This window comes from Hemicordylus capensis, chromosome 5 (genome assembly GCF_027244095.1).
Source record: "Hemicordylus capensis ecotype Gifberg chromosome 5, rHemCap1.1.pri, whole genome shotgun sequence".
Classification (NCBI taxonomy): Eukaryota; Metazoa; Chordata; class Lepidosauria; order Squamata; family Cordylidae; genus Hemicordylus; species Hemicordylus capensis.
In genome coordinates this window covers 18,454,443-18,476,712 of record NC_069661.1, presented here as the reverse complement: position 1 = coordinate 18,476,712, position 22,270 = coordinate 18,454,443, and the positions used below count along the sequence as shown (strand labels likewise).

General features: G+C 44.7%; 2 protein-coding genes across 3 annotated transcripts in view; one reads left to right on the top strand and one right to left on the bottom strand.

Annotated features, from left to right (window-relative positions):
- Window positions 1-297: 297 nt before the first annotated feature.
- Window positions 298-11,999, bottom strand: THAP9 (THAP domain containing 9). Its single transcript, XM_053251788.1, has 5 exons — window positions 11,800-11,999; window positions 8,357-8,552; window positions 7,146-7,449; window positions 3,218-3,368; window positions 298-2,179 (listed from the first exon to the last, which is right to left on the bottom strand). Exons 1-5 carry the CDS (start codon window positions 11,877-11,879, stop codon window positions 298-300), a joined length of 2,613 nt encoding a protein of 870 aa, XP_053107763.1. The 5' UTR covers window positions 11,880-11,999.
- Window positions 12,000-12,260: 261 nt separating this feature from the next.
- Window positions 12,261-22,270, top strand: part of SEC31A (SEC31 homolog A, COPII coat complex component) — a 97,736-nt gene continuing 87,726 nt past the window's right edge. For both annotated transcript variants that reach the window (XM_053252138.1, XM_053252137.1), the window contains exons 1-3: window positions 12,261-13,233; window positions 14,285-14,334; window positions 15,541-15,568. The gene's annotated coding sequence lies outside the window, so the exon portion shown is untranslated. The remainder of the gene's footprint in view (window positions 13,234-14,284; window positions 14,335-15,540; window positions 15,569-22,270) is intronic.

The window sequence follows — 22,270 nt, the reverse complement described above, 5'->3', positions numbered from 1 at the left end:
CTGTCGCTGCTTATGGCAATGCTGGAACCTATCTAACACACTGCAACTCACGTCCCTGAAGCGTGGAATGGAAAGCCCGGCACCCCACGGAGCTGTTTTTAAAGTGCTTCAGCAACAGCTTTGCCAAGCAGCACCTAAACACACCACACGCCCTTGAGCAACTGATGCCTGGTTTCCCACAGCTCAGCCCTACCTGTGGCCATTCAGCAATGCAGAACCCTCACATAAGGAGTCGTGATTCATCGTGGCACTGTTAAGATCTGGATTTTAAAAGCAGATGGTGAAAAAAGGCAACAACTAGGAAAGATCTCTTTTATTCCCCAGCAGAATTCCGCTGAGCCTCCATTTTTGCTCCTGCTCAGCTCTGAGACTAAGGTAGCCCTGCACGACCTTCCTCAACAGCTTCGTGTAGTGATTGGAAATGCACAGCTCACCATCAAAAAGGTGGTCATTTAATTCCGGGAAAAAGGGACTGTGCCCAGAGAGTCTGTAGAAGATTTTCTGCTCTATAGAGGGTAGGTGCTGCTTTACATCTGTTTGGCAGGCCTTGGCTTTAATGTGTGTTCTTAAAATGCACGCAGCAGTATTGACAATCTTTTGCACACACTCTGATGGTTCACCCAAGCTGTCCACCTTCTTCCTGCGACAATGTGAATCGTGGCTTAAGACTCTGCCCTTGGAGGCCCAGAGGGCTGCAATGCACACTTCACACCCAAGAGATGCTGCCAACTTCTTTGTAACCAAGCCAGCAGCACTGGGGCCGGCACCGGCCATTGGCAACTCTGTCAGTGCATCACTCAGCGTAGAGGGAAGTGGGATGAGTTCCAAGCAGAACATCTTATCCAACGACCCCGCCTCCTGGACAGAAGGGCAGCAGAGAGCATGAATGGCGTGAAGGGTTGAGTCTGTCCTCCGGAGGAGGGAGGCATCTAAAGTGCTTATGTCTCCGAAGAGACTATCCTCTTGTGCCCCTGGGACAAAACTGTAACTGGTCACGAGTTTGCAATAAGCATCCTGGAATGCAGTGCCTGCGGGGTTACCGCTGGTGGCATGAGCTTGCCCAAGAGCTCTGAAGAACAATTCCAAATGGTCTAGGCTGAAGGCATAAGTAAGGAGAGATCGGGGAGGGCCCTTCTCGGCCTGCACATAGTTTGTGTAAAGCCACTTTAAGCTCTCAGCATTGAGCAGAAAGCCCAGGAAGCCGAGTTTCCGCCTCCCTTCCAAGACGCGCCTCCCTGAAATGTCCCTTAATGTGGCAAACACACTCTGGGCTTCATTGAGGAGGCGAGCAACCTTGCCGTAGGTTCCAGCCGACACAGGCCCTTTCAGACCTTTCCCGTGATGATTTCTGCCACTGAACACCTCAAACAGACTGCTGACCAAGCGCACAAATTTGACAGTCCCCTCACAGTCCTGAAAGGCAGGCAGGCCTGACAACTGGAGGGAACCCAGCATGTCGGCCACACTTGCGCTGAAGACTTGAGTGGCCCGACTCACGCAGCAGCCTCGGCTTCTCCCGAGCTTGCTGGACACGCAGCTGCCATGGAGGACCACCTTTTTCTCCTGCAGGGCAGCAAGCTCCACGATGTGGTGCCACTCGGCAGTGTGGCCAGCAAATTCTATCCGACGGCAGAACTGGAACGTGTTTCGGATCAGCTTCAGTGCATGGCAAGCGTCAAAGAAGTACACGATCTGGCGCGAAGAGCCAGGCGGGTGCTGGAACGTGCACTTGATGTTGCCGGGCTTGATCTGCATCCCTAACGCCTTTGCTGTTGCAACGTCATGAGCAGTGGATGTCACAGACAGCACTGTGATGCCGATGTTGCTCAGCTTGTTGACGGCCTGACGAAGCAACTGGGCCAGCAGGTGGCCTGTGACCCCGCTAACAAAGAAATACCCCAAGGGAACCCTCCAGCAACCAAAAATCCCAACAGCCATTAAGACGACAGATTCTGAGGCCAGGGGGGCTTCATCTGCATCGAGTGCGCCTGCGCCCAGATCTACAAACCCAGCCAGCTGTTGAGTGGCAAGATCCCACTCCAGCTGACTCCTGAGAGGCACACCGTCCATCATTAGCGCGCAATACTGGTATGCCTCGGCGTGGCTCTCAACTCTTTGCTGGAGGCTCTGGAAGATGCTCTCACTGAAGCCTGGGTGAGTGACATCCTTTGTCAGCCAACTGGAAGAGGCGCAAGATGGGAGGAAAGATTAGGAACTATAGCCTAGGGTGGAGAAAAAAGGACTATGGTACTTATCTGAGAACAAAGGTTTGTAAACATCACCCAATTTTAGGCCGGCTTCACACAATTACTGGCAAGTCTGCTGCCTGAGAAAATGCGAAGCAGGAGTGCATGCGCCCAGTTCCCATTACTTCCCCCACCATTTTCCTGGGCAGCATATTTGCCAGTGGTTGCGCAAAGCTGCCCTTGAAGCACAGAAGGAAATAATGCAACATGAGGAAGTCGGCAACATCATTTTGGCCCTGCACAGTTTTAAGTAGTCTTAACTAGGACAAAAAGGATAACTGCCTGCTATGATGGTTGTTTAACTCAACTCACTTTGCATAATACCAGATTCACAGGATAGGGAACAACTAGCTGGAGAACGAAGGCTACAAACTGTTAGAAAAGGGCATGCATTTCTTCTGACTGCCTTTTTTTTTTAAATAGAAAATTGGCCATGTCTACAGCATACTGCTAACTGAAGATCCAACCAAAATCTTTTATTCTTGGTAAAGTATAAGCATGCCCCTAATTACATTTAATTGGTCAGAGGAAAACCAAGACTATTTTACTGTAAAGTAGAAATGTATGAGAAGTCTATTGTTCACATTGCTTTTGTTAACGTTCTCCCATTCTTGTAAACTGAAACACTCAGTCTAAACGTGATGGTGGAAGATCCACGTAAACCAAGATCTATCACAATCTCTCAGGAAGTTTGAGGTGGGCCATATAATTTAAGGTGTAAAGGGGGCACACAAGTGAGGGGAGACGAAACTTCCCTGCTCCTAGAGTTTCCCAACTTGCAAGCTTTTCTCCCAGCCAAACTCTGGTATCAGAGCCCAAGGTGGTAGAGCTATGGTGGGGGGAGTTCTGCACTCCCACCCTGCATCCCATTTGCATCTTCAATTGGACCTTCCACTGCTGTATATGGGATTGTGCCAGATCAGGCTGGAACACATGGACCTGGCCCTAAGAAAACCTCAACAAAGACTTACTTCATCAGGCTGGAAGGATGAGGCAGAGGAAATCTCTTTCGGACATATTCATACGCTTTATTGCTGTAGAGGTGAAGAGTGGAGGCAAACTGCTTCATTTCTCTGGTATAACCTGAGTTCGGCCTTGTGCAGTCAAATTCCCATGGCAAATCTGTTATTAAAAGATTGGACAGTTTTTATTTATTTAGTTAATAAACTTGTATACCACCCACCACTACTGAAGTCTCTAGGCAGTTTACAGCATCATTTGGGTAAAACTAATGGATGGATGGATGTAGCGGGAAATGGAATCACATTCTTCAAGGCTTCCCTATATGGGGTGGAGGCGGGGAGAACATCCTGCAAACAGAAAGCCAGCACAGCAGGCAAAAGGCTAGACTAGAATCTTTCTCGAGGATGAGTCTATTTTGTTGTTTTTGTTTTCAATCTGCAGGGAGATCTTCTCTGTGGAAGAGCATAATAATGGCATTCCCCTGCACCTGTAATCAGAAGTGGTACCGTATTTTACGGACTATAAGACGCTACGGACTATAAGACGCACCTTAATTTTAATCCAGTTTTTCAGAGTTTTAACATATTAAACTGTTAAAACATATAAGATGCACCTGAATTTTGGCGGATATTTTTCGAGGAAAAAAGTGAGTCTTATAGTCCATAAAATACGGCATATGCCATTCAGCCACATTTCTGCCACATGAGGACACCCAACCTCAGAGAAGGGTGGCGGTGGGATGAGCGAAAGAGAGTGCACTCATGCTAAACTTCCACCCCAGCGCACGGGTCCTTCACACACAATCACAGACTGAAAGTACATAGCTGCGTGCAAGGATCAACATATATCGCTCACATTGATCTCTGCTGACTGGGCAAGGAGGCACCTTTTAAAGTGGTGATTCTCTTCTATTTATCAGGGGGAGAGCAACTGGCCCTCTCCAGCCCCAGCACAGCATTCTGTGCTGTGGCTGCTGCAAGCCTGCCTAGTTATATTTCTTTTTAGATTGTGAGCCCTCTGGGGACAAGGAACCATCTTATTTATTATTATTTTCGATGTAAACCACTTTGAAAACATTTGTTGAAAAGTGGTGTATAAATATTATTATATATTGTTTACACAGTCAGACAGGTGTTATTGAATGGTTTGTTTTATCCAGACATCGAGTCCTTCCCAAGGACCTTCGATGCCTGAATTTTATTATCAATATTGTTCTTATTGTTGTTATAGATATCGTCGCAGAATATAGGCTGTTCCCAGTAAAGTTGCTTTTTGTAATTGGCTGGTGGTGGTTTCTGTGGCCCCTGTGGTGTTGAGGTGCTCTTCAAGGTGTTTTGGAATTGCACCGAGGGCACCAATTACTACTGCGATTATTTTGGTCTTCTTCTGCAACAGCCTTTCAATTTCAATTTGTAGATCTTTGTATTTTGTTTTTTCTATTTCTTTTTCTTCTATTCTGCTATCACCTGGTATTGCTATGTCAATTATTTTGACTTGTTTTAATTTCTTCTCGACTACAGTTATATCCGGTGTATTGTGTGGCAGATGTTTGTCTGTTTGTAGTCGGAAGTCCCATAATATTTTTGCATCATCATTTTCTACCACTTTTTCAATTGTATGGTCCCATCAATTTTTGGCTACAGGTACTGTAGCTTGTACTTGTTGCAGATGTTCCAGTGTATCATCCCTGCTAACTTGTCATGCCTTTGTTTGTAATCAGTCTTGCGATCTTTTTACAACAGCTGATTAGGTGGTCCACTGTTTCATCTGCTTCTTTACAAAGGCGGCACTTGCTGTTTGTTGTGGATTTTTCAACTTTTGCTCTTATTGGATTTGTTCTTAGTGCCTGTTCTTGAGCAGCCAGTATTAAACCCTCTGTTTCTTTCTTCAAGTAACCATTCTTAAGCCATTGCCAGGTCTTGGAGATGTTTGATTTTCCACTTGTATTGTGCAAATATTGACCATGCAGGGGCTTATTTCTCCATTTTTCTGCTCGGTTCTTGACTTGTTCTTTCTTGTAGGCCTGCTTTGTTTCATTGGTGTTGAATAGTTTCGCGTTCTTGACCATTTGAAGTGCATCTTCTTCACTGTCCTTGATATATTCTTCAAGGCCTCTTTTCTCCTCCTCTACTGTTTGATGAACTTGCAGCATTCCTCTTCCACCTGAGCTGTGAGGGAGGTAGAGCCTATCTACATCACTGCGGGGGTGCAGAGCATGATTGATGGTCATGATTTTCCTGGTCTTACGATCTAGCGTCTCTAGCTCTGCCTGGGTCCAGTCTATTATTCCTGCAGTGCATCTGATAATAGGTATAGCCCAGGTGTTTATGGCTTGTATGGTGTTCCCGCCATTGAGTTTGGACTTGAGGATTTTTCTAACTCTCCTGATGTATTCACTGCCAATTTTTCTTTTAACTTCAGCATGTGCAATGTTATCAGCCTGGAGAATGCCCAAGTATTTGTAATGTTCTTTCTCTTCCAGGTTCTTGATCTTGCTTCCATTGGGCAGTTCTATTCTTTCTGGTTTTGTTATTTTTCCTCTGTTTATTTTTAATGCAGCACACTTGTCTAGTCCAGATTCCATTGCTATATCGCTACTGAATATACGGACAGTGTTTAGCGGTGATTCGATTTCTGACTGGGACTTTCCACACAACTTCAAATCGTCCATGTACAGCAGATGGTTTATTTTACATGATGTTTTAGATGTTTGATATCCGAGGCCTGTTTTGTTTAGTATTTGTGAAAGTGGAGTCATGGCAATTACCAACAGATTGGATAGCCTCTTCTAATGCTAACCTGTCCAATTGTCTCGCCATTAATTGTTAACTGTATACTCCACATGTTCATTGCTTTTTAAATAAATATCTGAATGTTTTTGCTGACACCAGTTGTTTCTAAACATTTTAGTTTCCGTGTATGAGGCAATGAGTCGAAGGCCTTCTTGAAGTCAATCCATGCAACACTTAGATTTGTTTTTCTTCTCTTACAATTTTCTAAAATCATTTTGTCAATCAGCAGCTGGTCTTTTGTGCCTCTGGTGTTTGGGCAATTTCCTTTCTGTTCAACTGGAAGCTGTTTATTAGTTAATAAGTGTTGAATTATTATTATTTTTATTATTGGTAGATGAAGATGAACAGATAAACTGGTACTGGATTTAAAATCTCTGGAAAGTAGAGCAAGTTTAAAAGGGAAAGTTTTTGATTTTGTTTTTAATGTAAACCGCCCTGAGCCATCTTTGGAAGGGCAATACATAAAAACAAACCAAAAGTCTGATACATCGCAGTCTAGCCCCAACAACGCTTCCAGGCAATTCTAAGTGAAATAAGTAATGGCCCTTATTTCTGTGCTCTCCCTAACCTGCTGGTTTCAGCACTTAAGGCTGCCAACAACTATTTTACAGGCCCTACTTTACACCTGTAGCCACTGGGAAACACAGACATTTATTGGGTGATATGTTTCCTAACATAAAGTGATGGGAATAGGTTCACTTACTACATTTCTCTACATGAGACTGCTCTTGAAGGTACAGAAGTCGAGATCAGTATGTTTCATGCTTTTCCCATGCCGAAACAACAGATCAATCTTAAAACATATCTATCTTTTGAAGAATAATGTTGTGTTTGCTTTTTTATCAGCCTTGTGAATCAGTCCACCATTACTAGCTCTAGAATTATTAGCCTACCAGTTGTCCTGCCCAGATAGCTCTATGTTAGGGTTTTTTCTTTTTCAATTAGGCCAAACATGATTAAGTCCTAAAAAGTGTTGAAGCCTGATCACCTGGAAAGCACACCTGCTCATCCCTGGTGAGTAATATTTACAACCCTGATGCAGCCTTTTCTGCTGGGCACTGTTAAATAAAATAAAAGCCAAACAAGTAGCAATATGCATTCCACATAAAATAAAGCTTGCTGCAGAGATCCATGGAATGGGTACCTGAAAAGAGAGCCTGCAGCAAGTCTGCAGTGTCTTCGGAGAGCAGTTGCTTTTCCACCAACTCCCGAATTACATCGCTGGCCTTTCTTTGGCAATGCAAAAGGCTTCTATGGGCTGCAGCCGTATTTTCAGGCAGGTGTAACCTGCCCTTCATTTTTCTCTGCTGTTCAGAAAGGAGTTCAGGATTTCTTAAGCTGTAATTGTGATCTTCGGTAATGACCTCCTCAGCATAAGCATGATTAGAAAGTGGCTGCTTGACAGCCTTCTGGACTGTTCTGAGTCTTTGGCACTCACTCCGGGAATTCTGCAAGAGAGGAAAGGATTTAAGAGCTCGCTGGGCGATACAATTGTTGAACCAAAGGCAGAGCTAAAGTCCAAGAGAAATAAGGCAATTCTGATTTTTGGACTACTTGAAGAAGTAAAAGAAAGCTCTATGTAGAAGAATGGATAAACAAACACAGATAATGAGTTGATAATTGCACACCCACCCTTCAAGTGAAATTAACAGGTGCTATTAAAATAAGCAAGCACTGAAAATCCAGGATGATCCAGCTGCAGGCAAAGACACCAGTGTTAATGTTAGTGTAGAAGCAACACAGACATGTGAGGATACAAACAATACATCTGATTGGACCTAGACTTCCCAGACATCTACACATGTATGAATTACTTCCACACCTTAGAAGTTCATTGCAGGAAGTGTTGATGTAATACCAACTTTTCCCGCAGTAATTGAAACATTTAGCATTGCCCCTAGGAAAAACACAGAGTAAGACAAAAAGACCTCAAAAACATAAAGGAACTATGAAACTGGAAGCAGGGCCAAGATCCAAATGAAGATGAATACGGCAAATAGTTATATACCACTTTTCAACAAAAGTTCCCACCACAGTTTACATAGATATTTATACATCAAATGGCTCCTTCACAATCTAAAAAAGAAAAGGATGGGGGGGGGGTTTGATGGGAACGATCTATGCATAAAACAGGAACATTGAGGGCTCTTTTCAGTAGAGCAGTTCCCACTGCCAAAGAGTCAAGCCCCTCCATTTAAATAGTTTGTCTGGATCTCAGCGGTGGTGTTTAGATTTTTGTTAAAAGACCCTAAAAAAACAAAACTAAAAACTAAAGATAGCAGGCTGTGCAATATTTATTATCTTTTTACTTTATGGTACAATAAAAGAAAAGTTCACAACAACTATTAAAAATACCTTGTGCTGGAAAACAGAAGGCACCGCTCCTTTCTTTAGTTTCCTTCTCATCCCGTATGATTCAAAGTCTGTTTCTACAAAATGTTTGGAACACAAGATCGCACCAGGACCTGGAATCCAAACCTTTTTGCTTTTGGGGTCCACTCTGTTAACAGCATGAATCCACCTGGTACGCTGCAGCGTGTCAAGCGGAAACCTGCAACAACAAATAGAGCACTCATTTTATTTATTACAATGTATATCCCACTTTTCTCCTAAGGGATCCAATGCAGCCTACAACAAACAATTTAAAATAATAACAATAGTTAAACAATCAGCGAGCGAGCATTAAAACAGCACAGAAGAGCAGGTTAGGCTGAGCAAATGGTTCAAGATCTCCCGGTGAACTTTGCTCACCAGGAGATTCCTCACCCTAAGTGGGGATCCGAACCCAGGTCCTCTCAGTCCATTCCACACTCTAATCACTGCACCATTCTGGTTCCCAGTAGAGGCTCTGCCTAAAGGGATGCTGTGGACTTATCTATTACCATAGATGCTTACAGACTGTGCTGACAAAAGGACAAACCCTTCCAACAGAGAATGCAACAAGCATTGAATGGAGATCTATTATTATTATTATTACTATTATTACATTTATAACCCTCCAAGGAGCCCAGAGCGGTGTACTACATACTTAAGTTTCTCTTTCACAACAACCCTGTGAAATAGGTTAGGCTGAGAGAGAAGTGACTGGCCCAGAGTCACCCAGCTAGTATCATAGCTGAATGGGGATTTGAACTCAGGTCTCCCCAGTCCTAGTCCAGCACTCTATTTTATTTATTTATTTATTTTTGCATTTATATACCGCCTTTCCTTAAAAAGATAACCCCAAGGCGGTTCACAAAAGTTAAAAACATACAATAAAAAGACAATAAAAACATCATGTTAAAAATATAAAAACATAAAAACAGGCATAAAAACAATACAACAAATACAACAAATAAAAACACAAAGAAGCTGCAGTAGAAAACGATCATGTAAAAGCCTGGGTAAAAAGCCAAGTCCTTAAAAGCTTTCTAAAAGCCGTGATGGAGTCCGAGGAACGAATGGCCACTGGGAGAGCATTCCAGAGTCTGGGGGCAGCAACAGAGAAGGCCCTGTCCCGAGTGCACGACAGCCGGGCCTCCCTCATTGTCGGCACCCGGAGCAGGGCCCCCTCAGATGTCCTTGTCAAGCGGGCAGCAACCCGTGGGAGCAGGCGGTCCCTCAGATACCCCGGGCCCAAACCGTTTAGGGCTTTAAAGGTCAAAACCAGCACCTTGAATTGGACCCGGAAACAAACCGGCAGCCAGTGCAGCTCTTTCAAAATGGGGGTGATATGTTCCCAACGGGCAGCTCCGGATAAAACCCTCGCTGCCGCGTTTTGCACTAGCTGCAGTTTCCGGATATTCTACAAGGGCAGCCCCACGTAGAGCGCGTTACAGTAATCCTCTAACACTATACCACGCTGGCTCTCTACTCTTTGCTCCCAAGGGCATTTTTTTTTAAAAAAAAATTATGAGTGGATGTTCTACGTATTTGCTTTAAAAGAATGATATCCTGATTTTCACATATTTCATCCAAGGCAACTAACAAATGCATTTTAAAAAACCCAAATTTCTCCAACTTCACAAAATCCAATCTACCAGCAAAATCCATTTTAACAGTAACTAAAACTGACAGCACTAAAGGTCCTCTACAAAAGCCAATATTGTGCTTAGCACCCAAAGGAGTGTGTATGGGTTCATTTAGCCCCACAGGAGAGCATTCCATAGGACCAGGGCCACCACCAGAAAGGTCTGTTCCTAGTAGATGCCTGCCACACCTCCAGCAGCAAAGGCACCCAGACTATGAATGGGGCACAAGAAGGCACATACAGGAAAAGATACTCAGGCCCTGAGCTTTCATGGGTACCCTTCAGATACTCAGGTTCTAAGCCCGATGCCAGTATAGAGTTTGAAACTGCATGGTGAACCCACCCTGGGGCACTGACCCCTTTAAAGTTGGCAGTTCAAAAAGGAAAAAGTGTCCATGCATGTTTAAAGCATAAACACAACAGGAGCTGGCTGCTATTGACAATGGCTCTCTGGCACTTATCTATTGAGTGTTCTGGAGAAATCAAAAGATCTTTGCTTTCACATGTTCCTTGCTCCATTTATTTCAGAAGCTGCTCCATTCATTTCAGGAGGTACACTTTTCAAGGCACACATTTGCTCCCTCCCACATTGTGACTTTCACATGGGCTGGTTGCCAACAGGTTCCGAAAAGCCACCGTTACTGGCGCTTAGCTGGGCTGTGAGGACCTTGTTGTATTATTTATTATTTATTTATTTGATTTATATACCGTCCTTCCAAAATGGCTCAGGGCGGTTTACAATTAAAACAGCCCTCCAGGTAGTGCTTTGACCTGCTTGAGAGGCTGAGCTCGTTTTACTTTTGTGCGTTTATTTGTTGATGGCATCTTGCTTTTAAATTGTGCTGTTAAGCCACAACGGAGCTTCCTTCAAGACCAAAAGGCAGGTGGTCACAGGCCTTTTAAATACATACATGGGTGAAGCAGCCAGAAGAGCCACTGACATGGGTGCTTGTTAACCCACCACCATCACTGACATGGTACCTTACAGCTGTTAAATGCATATGTGTTGCTGTAATGGAAGGATGAGCCACCTAATGGCGTAGCGGGGAAATGACTTGACTAGCAAGCCAGAGGCTGCCATTTTAAGTCCTCACTGGGAAACACCTATATTGGGCAGCAGAGATCTAGGAAGTTGCAGAAAGGCATCATCTCATACTGTGCAGGAGATGGCAATGGCAAACCCCTCTGTATTCTACCAAAGACAACCACAGGGCTCTGTGGTTGCCAGGAGCTGACACATCGCTGCTGCCTGATATAGTACCAGTGGAGATTTGAACGAGCAACCTTCTGCTTGTTAGTCAAGCATTTCCCTGCTGTGCCATTAGGAGTAATGCAACATACTTAAATTGTGCATTCATTTACAGCACACGTGTGCTCTTGCCTGGGTGTACTCTGAGCATAATGCATGTTGCATCCAATCCCAGCCTCTTGCCTTGACTCAGCTCAGGTATATACATTATATATATTAGAGCCCAGCTACTCTCTTATTAAATGGGTGCAGGGAATTCCTTAATTAGGGGATAGTTCGTTCTGGGGAGGCGGCGAGACCTGCTGGAGACTTGACACCGTCTTAATTAACGGGACTCTCCATTCAGTTGCTCTTGGCTGACTCCAGGGAGCCAGGGCACTGAGAGTGCGGTCCCAGGGCGCCGCAGTTACCCTCGAAGTCGTTCACACGTGCATTTGTCACCACTACGTATTTATGTCTGGACCAGCAGCCGCCTATCGGAAGAGGTGGTCAGACAGTCTCCCCCAGCTTATTCTTTCCCCCTTCATCTCTCTCACTCACTGGTGGAAGGAGATGCCCCCCTCTCGGCTCAACCCGCTGTCCCGGGTGGTGCAACCCAGAGCCGAGCAGCTCCGCGTCATCGCTCGCGCTAGTTTCTCCAACCCCCGAGCCGGGAAACAGCGGAGACGGCGCGCATAAGCCGAGAAAGGCGCGAGACTCCCGCCGCCAACCGCCTTCTATCTCCTCTCGCGAGACGGGGGCAGCTTTGCCGTAGAGATAGAAAAGGCTAGAGAGCTCCACACTCGGAACTGCAACAAGGCTTGTGGGCAGAAAACAGGGAGGAGCTTCATTTGACCATACTGAGCATGCTCCAGTGCTTTAGCGCATGCTCAGATGCACAGGAAACCTTGATTGATGATTGAATGCCTTTGTTCACACGCTCGCAGCGGAAGAAGACATTGCAGGAACCAATCGTAATCCGCGTAAGATCGAGCCAATGGGAGCACACCTCTGTTCGGGTGGCCTTGTATATCGCGACGTGCTGCAGACTTTTCACTTTCTTTTAGCTGCTTGCTTCGTTGGGTGCGGAGCTCTCTGCGGGCTTGCAAACCTAGCGGTTTCTGGTTAGGTTTTGCGGGTCGGAGACAGATTCCCCCCTTCCCCACGCGTTAGACCTGCATAAGGAGAATCGCCGTCTTATTGGTCGTGGGGAGGTTTTAAGTTGCTGTATTTCTCCCCACCCGTTTTAATTCTGTGCAATCGAATTAAAAGACTTAACTTTGTATTTTGGGAAGGGGGCTTGGTCGGAAACGCCTCGCTTGCTGTTTCTGAGAGATGACGGTCTTTCTTCGGCTCTAAGGAAGAAGTCCATAATTGCGGCTGCTGCCGCCTAGGCGTGAATGAAATATCCCCCCACTTCTATCAATGCCTCGGGTGGCGAGACTTCAGAGCTTCTGTCTCTACCTGCTCTCGCTTTGGGTGTCAGTCTGGGAAGCTATGGGGGAATTTAGGCCTCTTCCTCCCACATGCTGTAAAGCCTTTGGGTTCGTGTTCTCTTTAGTCCCTCAGGCTTTTTGTATACAGCTTGTGACTCGCTGAATTGAAAGGCAATTCCCTGGTTTTTAATTCTCGGGCAGGCAATAAAAGTGGGGCTGGCAAGCCTTGGTGGGCTGAACTTGGCTTGTGGAAAGGGTTACAAATTGTGCGAAGTTGGTATGGCAGATTAGAAAGCAGCTTTGGTAATGCATGATGGGAAATATGCACAACGGTCCTCACTTTTACATCTTTATTTTAGTTCTAAAGTGGTGCCAGTTTTTATTTGCTTGTTAGGATAGGGATTTATTTAGAATTTGCTTAAATGCGAAGGGGAATAAATTGGTGTTGAAACTGACTACTGGGAGTGAAGAAATGCCATCTTGCAAGTCTCCCTATGTCTGGAAAGCTTAAGACAATCATTTGAAAGTGCGAGACGAAGAGCTGCTTCAGAGATGTATGGTGAGTTCTGACACTTTGTTTTTTCTGTTTGTTTCTCTGGCTTTCATTTAACTTAAAACTGTTCCTGTACAGCTTGTGTGATGTTATAGGTGGCTTAATAATAGGAGGTGAGAACTTAGGTGCATGTGGAGAAATTGTCAGGAATCTTGTTCTAAGAATGTAAAATCTAAGGCTAATATCTTAACATTTAACATAAAACATCAAGTTTGAGGAAAATAAGGTTGTACCTTGCATGCCCAATGTGTAACTATTATCATTTGGTGTTGCAAAGAATATTCCCTTTTCTGATCATTGTTGTTCATGGTTTTATTATTTTACCCTAATCCTTTAAAGTTCTTATCCTCGCAAGAAGAAATTAAATATTTTGTTCAAGGTCACCTTGTGAGATTCATAGCTGTGCAGGAATTCAACCAACTTGCTGCTCTTGAGTGAGCACGTAGAGCTTTATTGTAGACATTGTAATGGGAGTGGCATTACATTGATGCTGCTGGGAGCAGTATAAATACTCTTTCTGTTTAGTGGAATTTATAGTCCTTGAAACACACCAGTTGATTCTTCAGTAGCTGTAACACTGTACTAGGTCCTAAATAAGCATGTGAATAATCACTGGGAGGAGTTGAAGCATGGCACTTGAACAGAGTTCTCCCATACATGCTCCATATATTAGTTGCTGTGCAAGTCTTAATGTCTCCACATAAAGCAGTTCTATTTTTACATTTATATCCTGCTCTTCCTCCAAGGAGCCCAGAGTGGGGTTCTACATACTTGAGTTTCTCCTCACAACAACCCTGTGAAGTAGGTTAGGCTGAGAGAGAAGTGACTGACCCAGAATCACCCAGCAAATCTCATGTATGAAGATTACTGAAAGCTATGTCCAATGATGAAAACCTTTGCTGTTCACATCATGATTTAATGTGATTAGGACTTAAATTTGAGGACATAAGCATCAAAGGAATAGTTCTTGGTGTTAAATTTCTTGTAGCGTTTATATGCATGCTTTATTTTAGTGAAGAAAAAAATTGTGTTTTAAAAATTATCCTTGATTCCATAGGAATTATTCCAGAATGGAAGCTTAGAGCATAGGATTCCAGATTGCTTGAGGTGAGGCTGTTCTGAATCCATTTCAGCACATTTAAGCTCATATTGGAAGCTTACCTCATTCACAATGCCATGAAAATGTGAATCTTTTACTAGTTTTTCATGGAGGGGCACTAATCTCAGCTGTGATCACCTTGCCTACACTCTCATCTCAAAAGTACTTTCTGTGGTCTGATACCATTGTCCTTTTTCCTTGCCAATTAGAAGGGATAGTAACTTGCTTGTTTGTTTTTTCCCCATCTGGATGAGAATTTTCCATATCTTATAACAAATAAGATCCTTGTGTTATCTACTTATGGAATAAAGGGATGCAAAAGCTGGAAGAAGGCCTGTTCAAAATAAAACTGAGGGGGAAAAATAATGCAATGTATTAGACACTTGAAGTATATTTTGGACCTGAAAAACTTCTATTATTGTACACACAACACCTTACCAGCCAGAAACCAAATAGCATCTTCTAGAATAGACATTTCATAAATTTTTGCATTAAAAACAGTGGGAAATGCTACATATGAGAATAATGTAGAAATTAAATTGCTAAAATCTTAATCTTTCACAGCCAAAATTTATATTTAACAAAAGAGAAAGAGAGAGGGATTAGAACTGATTTTAAGGTATTAAACACAGCCAGATGCACAAACTCCACAGGGCTAGGTAGAATTTATGCAATCAGCTGACTTCTACTAAAGCCACAGTACAATATCTGTTCTGAGTGCTAAGCTTTATATTCTAGAAAAGGCCAGGAATGCCAACTTCTGAGCTATAGGTAAAGTGTGCTGTCGAGTCGGTAGCGACTCCTGGCAACCACAGAGCCCAGACCAACCGAAATCCCATCTGGTCCAACAAAGCTTGTGAAATATACAAGACACGAAACTCCCATAAAATCCATGTTCTACTACACAACGGTCTTGGCACAGAATTCAATCTTTAAAATGTATACTGTGCTAATTTTTTTTAAAGTGCCTTACAGGCCTAAACGTCAGCAGGGGTTTTTTTTCCCTGCTGGTTGTTCCCTGGTGTCCAGTGATTAAAACTTTTGCTGCTGTTCACATCATGATTTGCTGTGATTATTTTTTGCTTGGATGAGGACACCAAATTTAAAGAGTTCCAGACTAAATGCCTAAGTAGTGTAATTGACCATACAGATGAGAATACATAAAGATGACTTTGTAAAACAATGCATACTCATGATGTTCTTTTTGCTTTCAGGAATAAAGAAAAATTTCTGGATTCTCAGGTAACTTTTAGAACACCAGGAAGGTAACTTTTGAAAACCAGGAAGGTCAGAGTTGGTGGACGTGATACATTCCTTGTCTGTGCTGGCCTCTCTGACTCTCTTAGATGCACCCAATCTCACTGGGCCCGAGGAGGCCCATGAGGGTTGTGCCAGAGGGCCAGCGCAATCCTCATTAAAAATTATCATCTTGGTACCACTCGCACTTAGGAACATAGGAAGCTGGTTGGATAGAACCATTGGTCTATCTAACTCAATATTGTCTTCACAGGCTGGCAGCGGCTTCTCCAAGGTTGCAGGCAGGAATCTCTCTCAGCCCTATCTTGGAGATGCTGCCAGGGAGGGAACTTGGAATCTTCTGCTCTTCCCAGAGCGGCTTCATCCCCTGAGGGGAATATCTTGCAGTGCTCACACATCAAGTCTCCCATTCAGATGCAACCAGGGCAGACCCTGCTTAGCTAAGGGGACAAGTCATGCTTGCTACCACAAGACCAGTTCTCCTCTCCATTATATGGTCATGACAGTATAATCCCATTTATTTCCCTGCTCCCTACTAGCAGGCTGACTTAATCCTGAACAAATAGCAACACTGTGCAGGTCTAAGTTTTTCAGTTAAAATGCCCAGTTATGAAGCCATCAAGCTGGGAGATCTAAAATGCTGCCGTTTCTCCTGTTGAAGCTTATTATCTACCATTTAGTAATACAACTTGTAAGAAATAAAGCCAATTATACAGGAGAAAATTCAAAGTCAAAAAGGACAAAGCTGAAAGAAATTCCCATCTTTTCAAATGCATTCCAAACAGGCAGCATTCTTGTAATGTGTGCTAGTATGGCAAGTGAATGCAAAGTCTGCATGTAAATTTAATTTGCCTTCCTGAGCTTAAGAATATTCCTAAACACACTAATGGCAGGCAACTGGAAACACTCTCCTATTCCTCCATTGGAATAGACATAATTAGGAAGCCCAGATAAAGGGCCGCATATCTGAAGCCTCTTCCCCGAGACTGAGCAACCTGGGGGTTTTATACTTCTTCCCTAGCATCTCCTCCCTTCTTCAATCAATGAGCAGTTGGGAGTGGAGTTGCTACCACAAGACCAGCCCCCGTGAGTAGTGATGCCCTGCCTGGCATCTTGCTCCAAGGCTGCCCTGCTTGTGGCACTCTTCTGGCTTCTGTGCATGTGCGGCAGCCATTAAGAGCACTGTAAGCGGGGCAACCTCTGTGTGAGAAGCCAGGTGGGGTGCCACTGCTCGCAGGACTGAGGCAATATTTTTTCAAGGTAGCTACTGGTGCTGCCCTCACGGGCCACCTCTGCACTGGGCAATCATGTAGTCATGATTGATGGGGAAAGTACAACTGGATTATGAAAGAAGCCCTGCTAACTGGGCAAATGATGGATTATCCATATTCAGTTTAATATATTATGTCCATGTGAAAGTATATGGGCAGGAACTGTTCACATGGGTGCAAATTGTATTGTGTAAGTCGGCTCTAAAGAGCACCTTGATTTATTTGCATATAGCTTGCATTTCATTTATTTTCTCTTTTGTTGAGATACTGACCAACAGAGCTGGGTGCACTTCTAAATAGAACCCTCCCTCTGTTGTTAGTGGGAAATCTGTGTATAAAACATTGAAAAATGAGAGTGAAAGTGACTAGAGGATGCTAAGTGGTTACCCACTGCCTTAGTGTGCTTCTCACTTTGCTGCTTGCCCCAGAGCCTGTTTTTAAAATTGTACCCATAGACAGCTTTTTTTACATCCTGTTCTTCCTCTGAGGAGATCAAAGCAGTTTTCATGTGGTTCCCAAGTGGTCTGACCCATGCAGCTTACTGTGTGAGATCTGCTTAGCGAAATTGAATAATGTATGTTCTTGATAAGAAAACTAGGATGTTAAACAATGTTCAAAACAATTCCTGGGCATGTTGATATTGAACAAAAATGGTCACTCATAGACATAATGAGCTCTTGAACTAGAGGTGGTTGCAAATAGCTATTTCTTGTTTTTTAGATAACTGGAACAAGTTATGCATTCCTGCTGCATTTTTCATCTGGGTTGTCTATTGCTTGGAGAGTTTGGACACATTTCTAGGAAAAAAAAAATCTTGAAAATGCTTGTTTTAGAAAGGGTGTACACATTTTTACTGATCACCATATACAAGAGTGTGTATGTTTTTTATTAATAAAGTGTTCTTGGATGAAATTATCATTTGCGTAGCTTGGTTGTTGTAGGCTTATGCATGGATTGTATCTCAACATATCATGTGGTGGTACTTTGTGGTTGCAAGCTCTTTCCATGAATGGAAGGAGAGTTGTGATAATACAAGGACTCCAGAAGGACATCTGACATGAGCACAACTCTCCCTTTTTTTTTCCTTTTTTTTTTTTTTACAAAAGTAGCTTCCAGTCATGGAATGCCATTACACGAAAGATTAGGATATAGCCTAATGTTCTAAGCTTCATTAAATACCTTTTACCTAAAATTACTATCCCAGTTGTGGAACTTGCTGAGAGACTAAGTGATTTGTTCAGAGTACATCAGAAAAATCAGAAGCGAGACTGATCTCTTTGCTGTGTGTTGAGCTTGAGGCTTGCATTTTGAAGATGTTCGAAGTTTCCTGCATCCCTGCAGGAGCATCTGGTCTTCAGGTAAAGAGCTTCACAATGCTCTTGAAAATGACCAGTGTTACTAATAAAATCATCTCAAAGCTCTGGAAAATGAAAAGGTAGTAAAATCTGTATAAATCCTGTAGTTATTTCTAGGGATGTGCATGCCTCCGAACCGGTCCGGATGGGCACCGGGGGGGGTGGGGGTTGTAGCTTTAAGGGCAGGGGGTAGTACTTTCCCCCCCCCGCCGCTCTTCCCCCTCCGGTGCTGTGGTTTTAAAAAAAGTTTCTGGGGCGGCAGCGTTCCTCCCTGGCCCTGTCGTTAGCCTTCCAGTGCTCAAGTACGCTACACGCATGCGCCCGTTCCGGCGCGCATGTGCACTTGTCGCTGCCACGCACGTGCTCCGTACATGTCACACGTTGACGTGTGAGGAGCGCGTGTGCGGCGGCGGCGAGTGCGCGCGCGCGCCGGAATGGGCGCATGCATGTAGCGTACTTGAGCACTGGAAGGCTAACGACGGGGCCAGGGGCGGCAGGGAGGAACGCTGCCGCCCCAGAAACTTTTTTAAAAACCACAGTACCGGAGGGGGAAGAGCGGCGGGGGGAAACAACCCCCCTCCGTGCCGAGCCGCCGGACTGGCTCAGAACCGGACCAGTTCAGAGGCCTCCAGCATGGCCTCCGAACCGGTTCGGGCGCACTCCTAGTTATTTCAGAATAGTCTGATTGTCTTGGAATTGGGCTCTCCTGAACCTGGACACATTTCATGTAGCCCTATAAAGGGGGGAAACCACCTTCCCCCAGCTATTCCTGCTTGACATCTGTTATATACCCAAATTTGGGAAATAAGGGATAGGATTAAGACTTGCAGCCCAATCCTATATATACTTAGAAGTAAGTTCCACATGGAACTTGCAGCTGTGTAGTCTGAGAAAGCATTGAGGCTTGTCTCATGGCAAATTGGCACAGTTATAGTATCCTAATCTCCAGTAGATGAGGGCTCCATCAGAATCCAGTCCTGAAGATGGGGCTCCCTGCAAGTAGGTATCATTTGGGTGAAACTTGAGGAAACTGTCTTTTATGCTAGAATAAATTACTTGACATGACTTTGAACCTGAACCAAAGCAAGTTCACAACACAAAGTGTTTGAGGCAGTAATCCTGTACATACACTGGGGTTTACTTTTGAGTCAATATGCACAAGATCAGGCTGTTAACTATAGTGCCGTATGTGCTGTTTGAAAGCAACTCCACTGTAGAGCTTTGGCAGAAAATCCATTTCTCCTTCCTCCTTGCTGCAAAGATATGTTCCTACCTCTAAAAGATTCAGAAGTACCACAAATTTAAGATATGTAAACTCCGGTGCTACCTGTGCTCTCCTTAATCTGGCCTTGTTCTCCACATACTCCCCCCTCCCCCCCCCCAAAAAGGCTTTAAAGTACTCCCAAGGGTATGCTTACTACTAACTGAAAATCCCTGTTCTTGTAGATTAGATGTCAATTTATATCATGCACTCTTCTGCATATTTATTACAATCAAAGTACTGGGCAAAAGTAAGATGGTTGTTGCTGTTCTTGCTGGAGGAATCTGTTTAATAGACACTGCTTTCAGTGAAAATGCAAGCCAAAGTTTGCAATTATGTCTTATATGCAAGTCTTGTTAACATATGCTCACTTGATGACCACAACAGAAAATGACGATGTGTGAATGGACCATCAAGGCTAGAAATGCCAGTCCTGGATGGGGTCACACTTCCCCAGAAGGAACAGGTATGCAGTTTGGAGGTGCTTCTGGAGCCGAACCTCTCCCTTGTGTCTCAGGTTGAGGTGGTGGCCAGAGGTGCTTTTTATCAGCTTTGGTTGATAATGCCAGCTGCATCCATTTCTTGAGATGTTCAAAACTGGTACATCTGCTGGTAACCTCTAGGCTGGATTACTGCAATGTGTTCTATGTGGGGGTGCCTTTGTACGTAGTCCAGAAACTGCAGTTGGTTCAGAACACGGAAGCCAGGTTGGTCTCTGGTTACCTAGGAGAGACCATATTACTCCTGTGTTGAAGGAATTGCACTGGCTACTGATACGTTTCCTGGCAAAATACAAGGTGCTGGGCATTACCTATAAAGCCCTAAACAGCTTAGGCCCTGGATATTTAAGAGATTGTCGTTTTTGCCATGAGCCCCACTGCCTGCTAAAATCATCTGGAGAGGTTCGCTTGTGGCTGCCAACTCATCTGGGACTCTCACTACCCTGAACAACTCTGCTGGACGTGAATTTGCAGACCCAATTCGGGCTGAAAAGAATCACTTCTTTGCTGCCTGTATTGCCAGAGCATAGATCTTAAAATGTGTTCTATGTTATAATCTGTCGGTTTTGAGTTGAGTCTTCCTCTACTTGCGCTCCAGTCGTCTGCCTTGCCACTTCAGCCCCCATGGTTCTGTATACCAAAGAGCCAATTTTGAAGCTGGTCGGAGAGGACACTTAGGAGCAATCATGTCTACTGCCCTGGTGAGTTTGCAGTTCTCCACCCTAGCATCAACAGGATCATCTGCAGAGCCAACACTAAATCCCTCAAAGGCTTCTTGGAATGCTACTGGACCCAATAACCTTCCCACGTGGACCATTCTAATGGGCCCCTCGCCCCTGTGAAGGTGAGGTGTGTCAGAGTCCAACCTTAACCAGATGGTGGTTGCTCCATGACAATGGGAAAATCACAGGAGTCGCCACCCATAGAACACCACCCTGATCAGAGTGAAAGACCAGAACAAGTGACCAGCAACGTGTGTCAGTTCCAAGACCCTTTGGGATAGGCCCACAGTTGTCACAGCCACTATGAACTCCTGAGCCACTGAAATCCCCCAGCACCACAAGCCTGGGGGACTCCAACACCAACCCCGAGACCAAGTCCATCAGCTCAGTTAGGGACTCCATTGGGCAGCGGGGCAATAGGTACACCAACAGAAGTCCCAGTCTATCCCTGTTCCCCAAACTTAGGTACACACATTCAATATGGTCAGACACTTAGACAGAGATCCTGGTCTGGGAGATGTTATTCTTATAGACCACAGCCATCACCTCCCCACCCATGTCCCCTCATCTGCTCTTCAACAGAGTACCCTGGAGGGAGAAGCTGGGACCACACTAGGCCACCAGCCTCCCCCAACCAAGTCTCTGTAATACATACCAGGTCTGCCCCTTCATCCAGAATCAAGTCATGGATGGTTTCTGACTTATTCTGGACAGTCCTGGCATTACAGAGGAGCAAGGTGAGGGTCTGTGGGAGGTTGGCACTGCTCCCCAAGGCCAAAGAGCTGGCAGGACAGCCGGAAGGGGAAACAGCTATTAGATTTCTGATTTCCTCTCCCCTGAAATGGTTCACTGACCTGCGAACATTACATTCCCCACCACCACTGGAATATCCAGCCCCTAGTCAGTGGGCATGTCCCCTGTCTCCCCATCCCCAGACAAACCAAGACACATCTAAAACAGCCAAGGCCTAAAAACAACAGAAGCCAAAAAAAGAATACCTGGCCCTTGCCCTTCTTGTCCCCTGAAGTGGCTCCCCCAAAGAGGCAACCCCCTTTGATGCTGACCCCTTCAGTGGTGGGCCCATCATCACAGGGCAACAGTCTTTTATAAGCCCAGAAAGATGGGTAGTCTGGGCAGATGGTCCTCAGGAACTGCTGACTCCCCCTGTCCCCAATCCCACACAGACTCACCCACAGGGCAGCAGCCATAGCCCCACAAGTTAGGGGGCACACAGGCTGGCAGGCTGACAACAGCAGATGGTAGCAACACCCCTTGGTAGCAGCTGTCTTTGGGAAGCAGATGTTAAGGTGTCTTCCTCCCTGCAAAGCTTCTGGCCCTACTTCTACTCACCAAATCAAGGAGTTGCTCTTTAAGCTTTCCTTCTGCCTGCACCCGAGTTGAACCCTTCTCCCCAACATGCTAGTTTTCCACATCCAGAGATATTTTAATTATTATTATGGGTGCAGGGAGGAGCACATAAAAATCCATACTTCCAGTTGCAGCCTGAAGTGGTATAGTCTATGGAGAGCTTTGCCACTTGATTGTGTGAGTATATGAACCAGCCTCGCATTCGGGTAG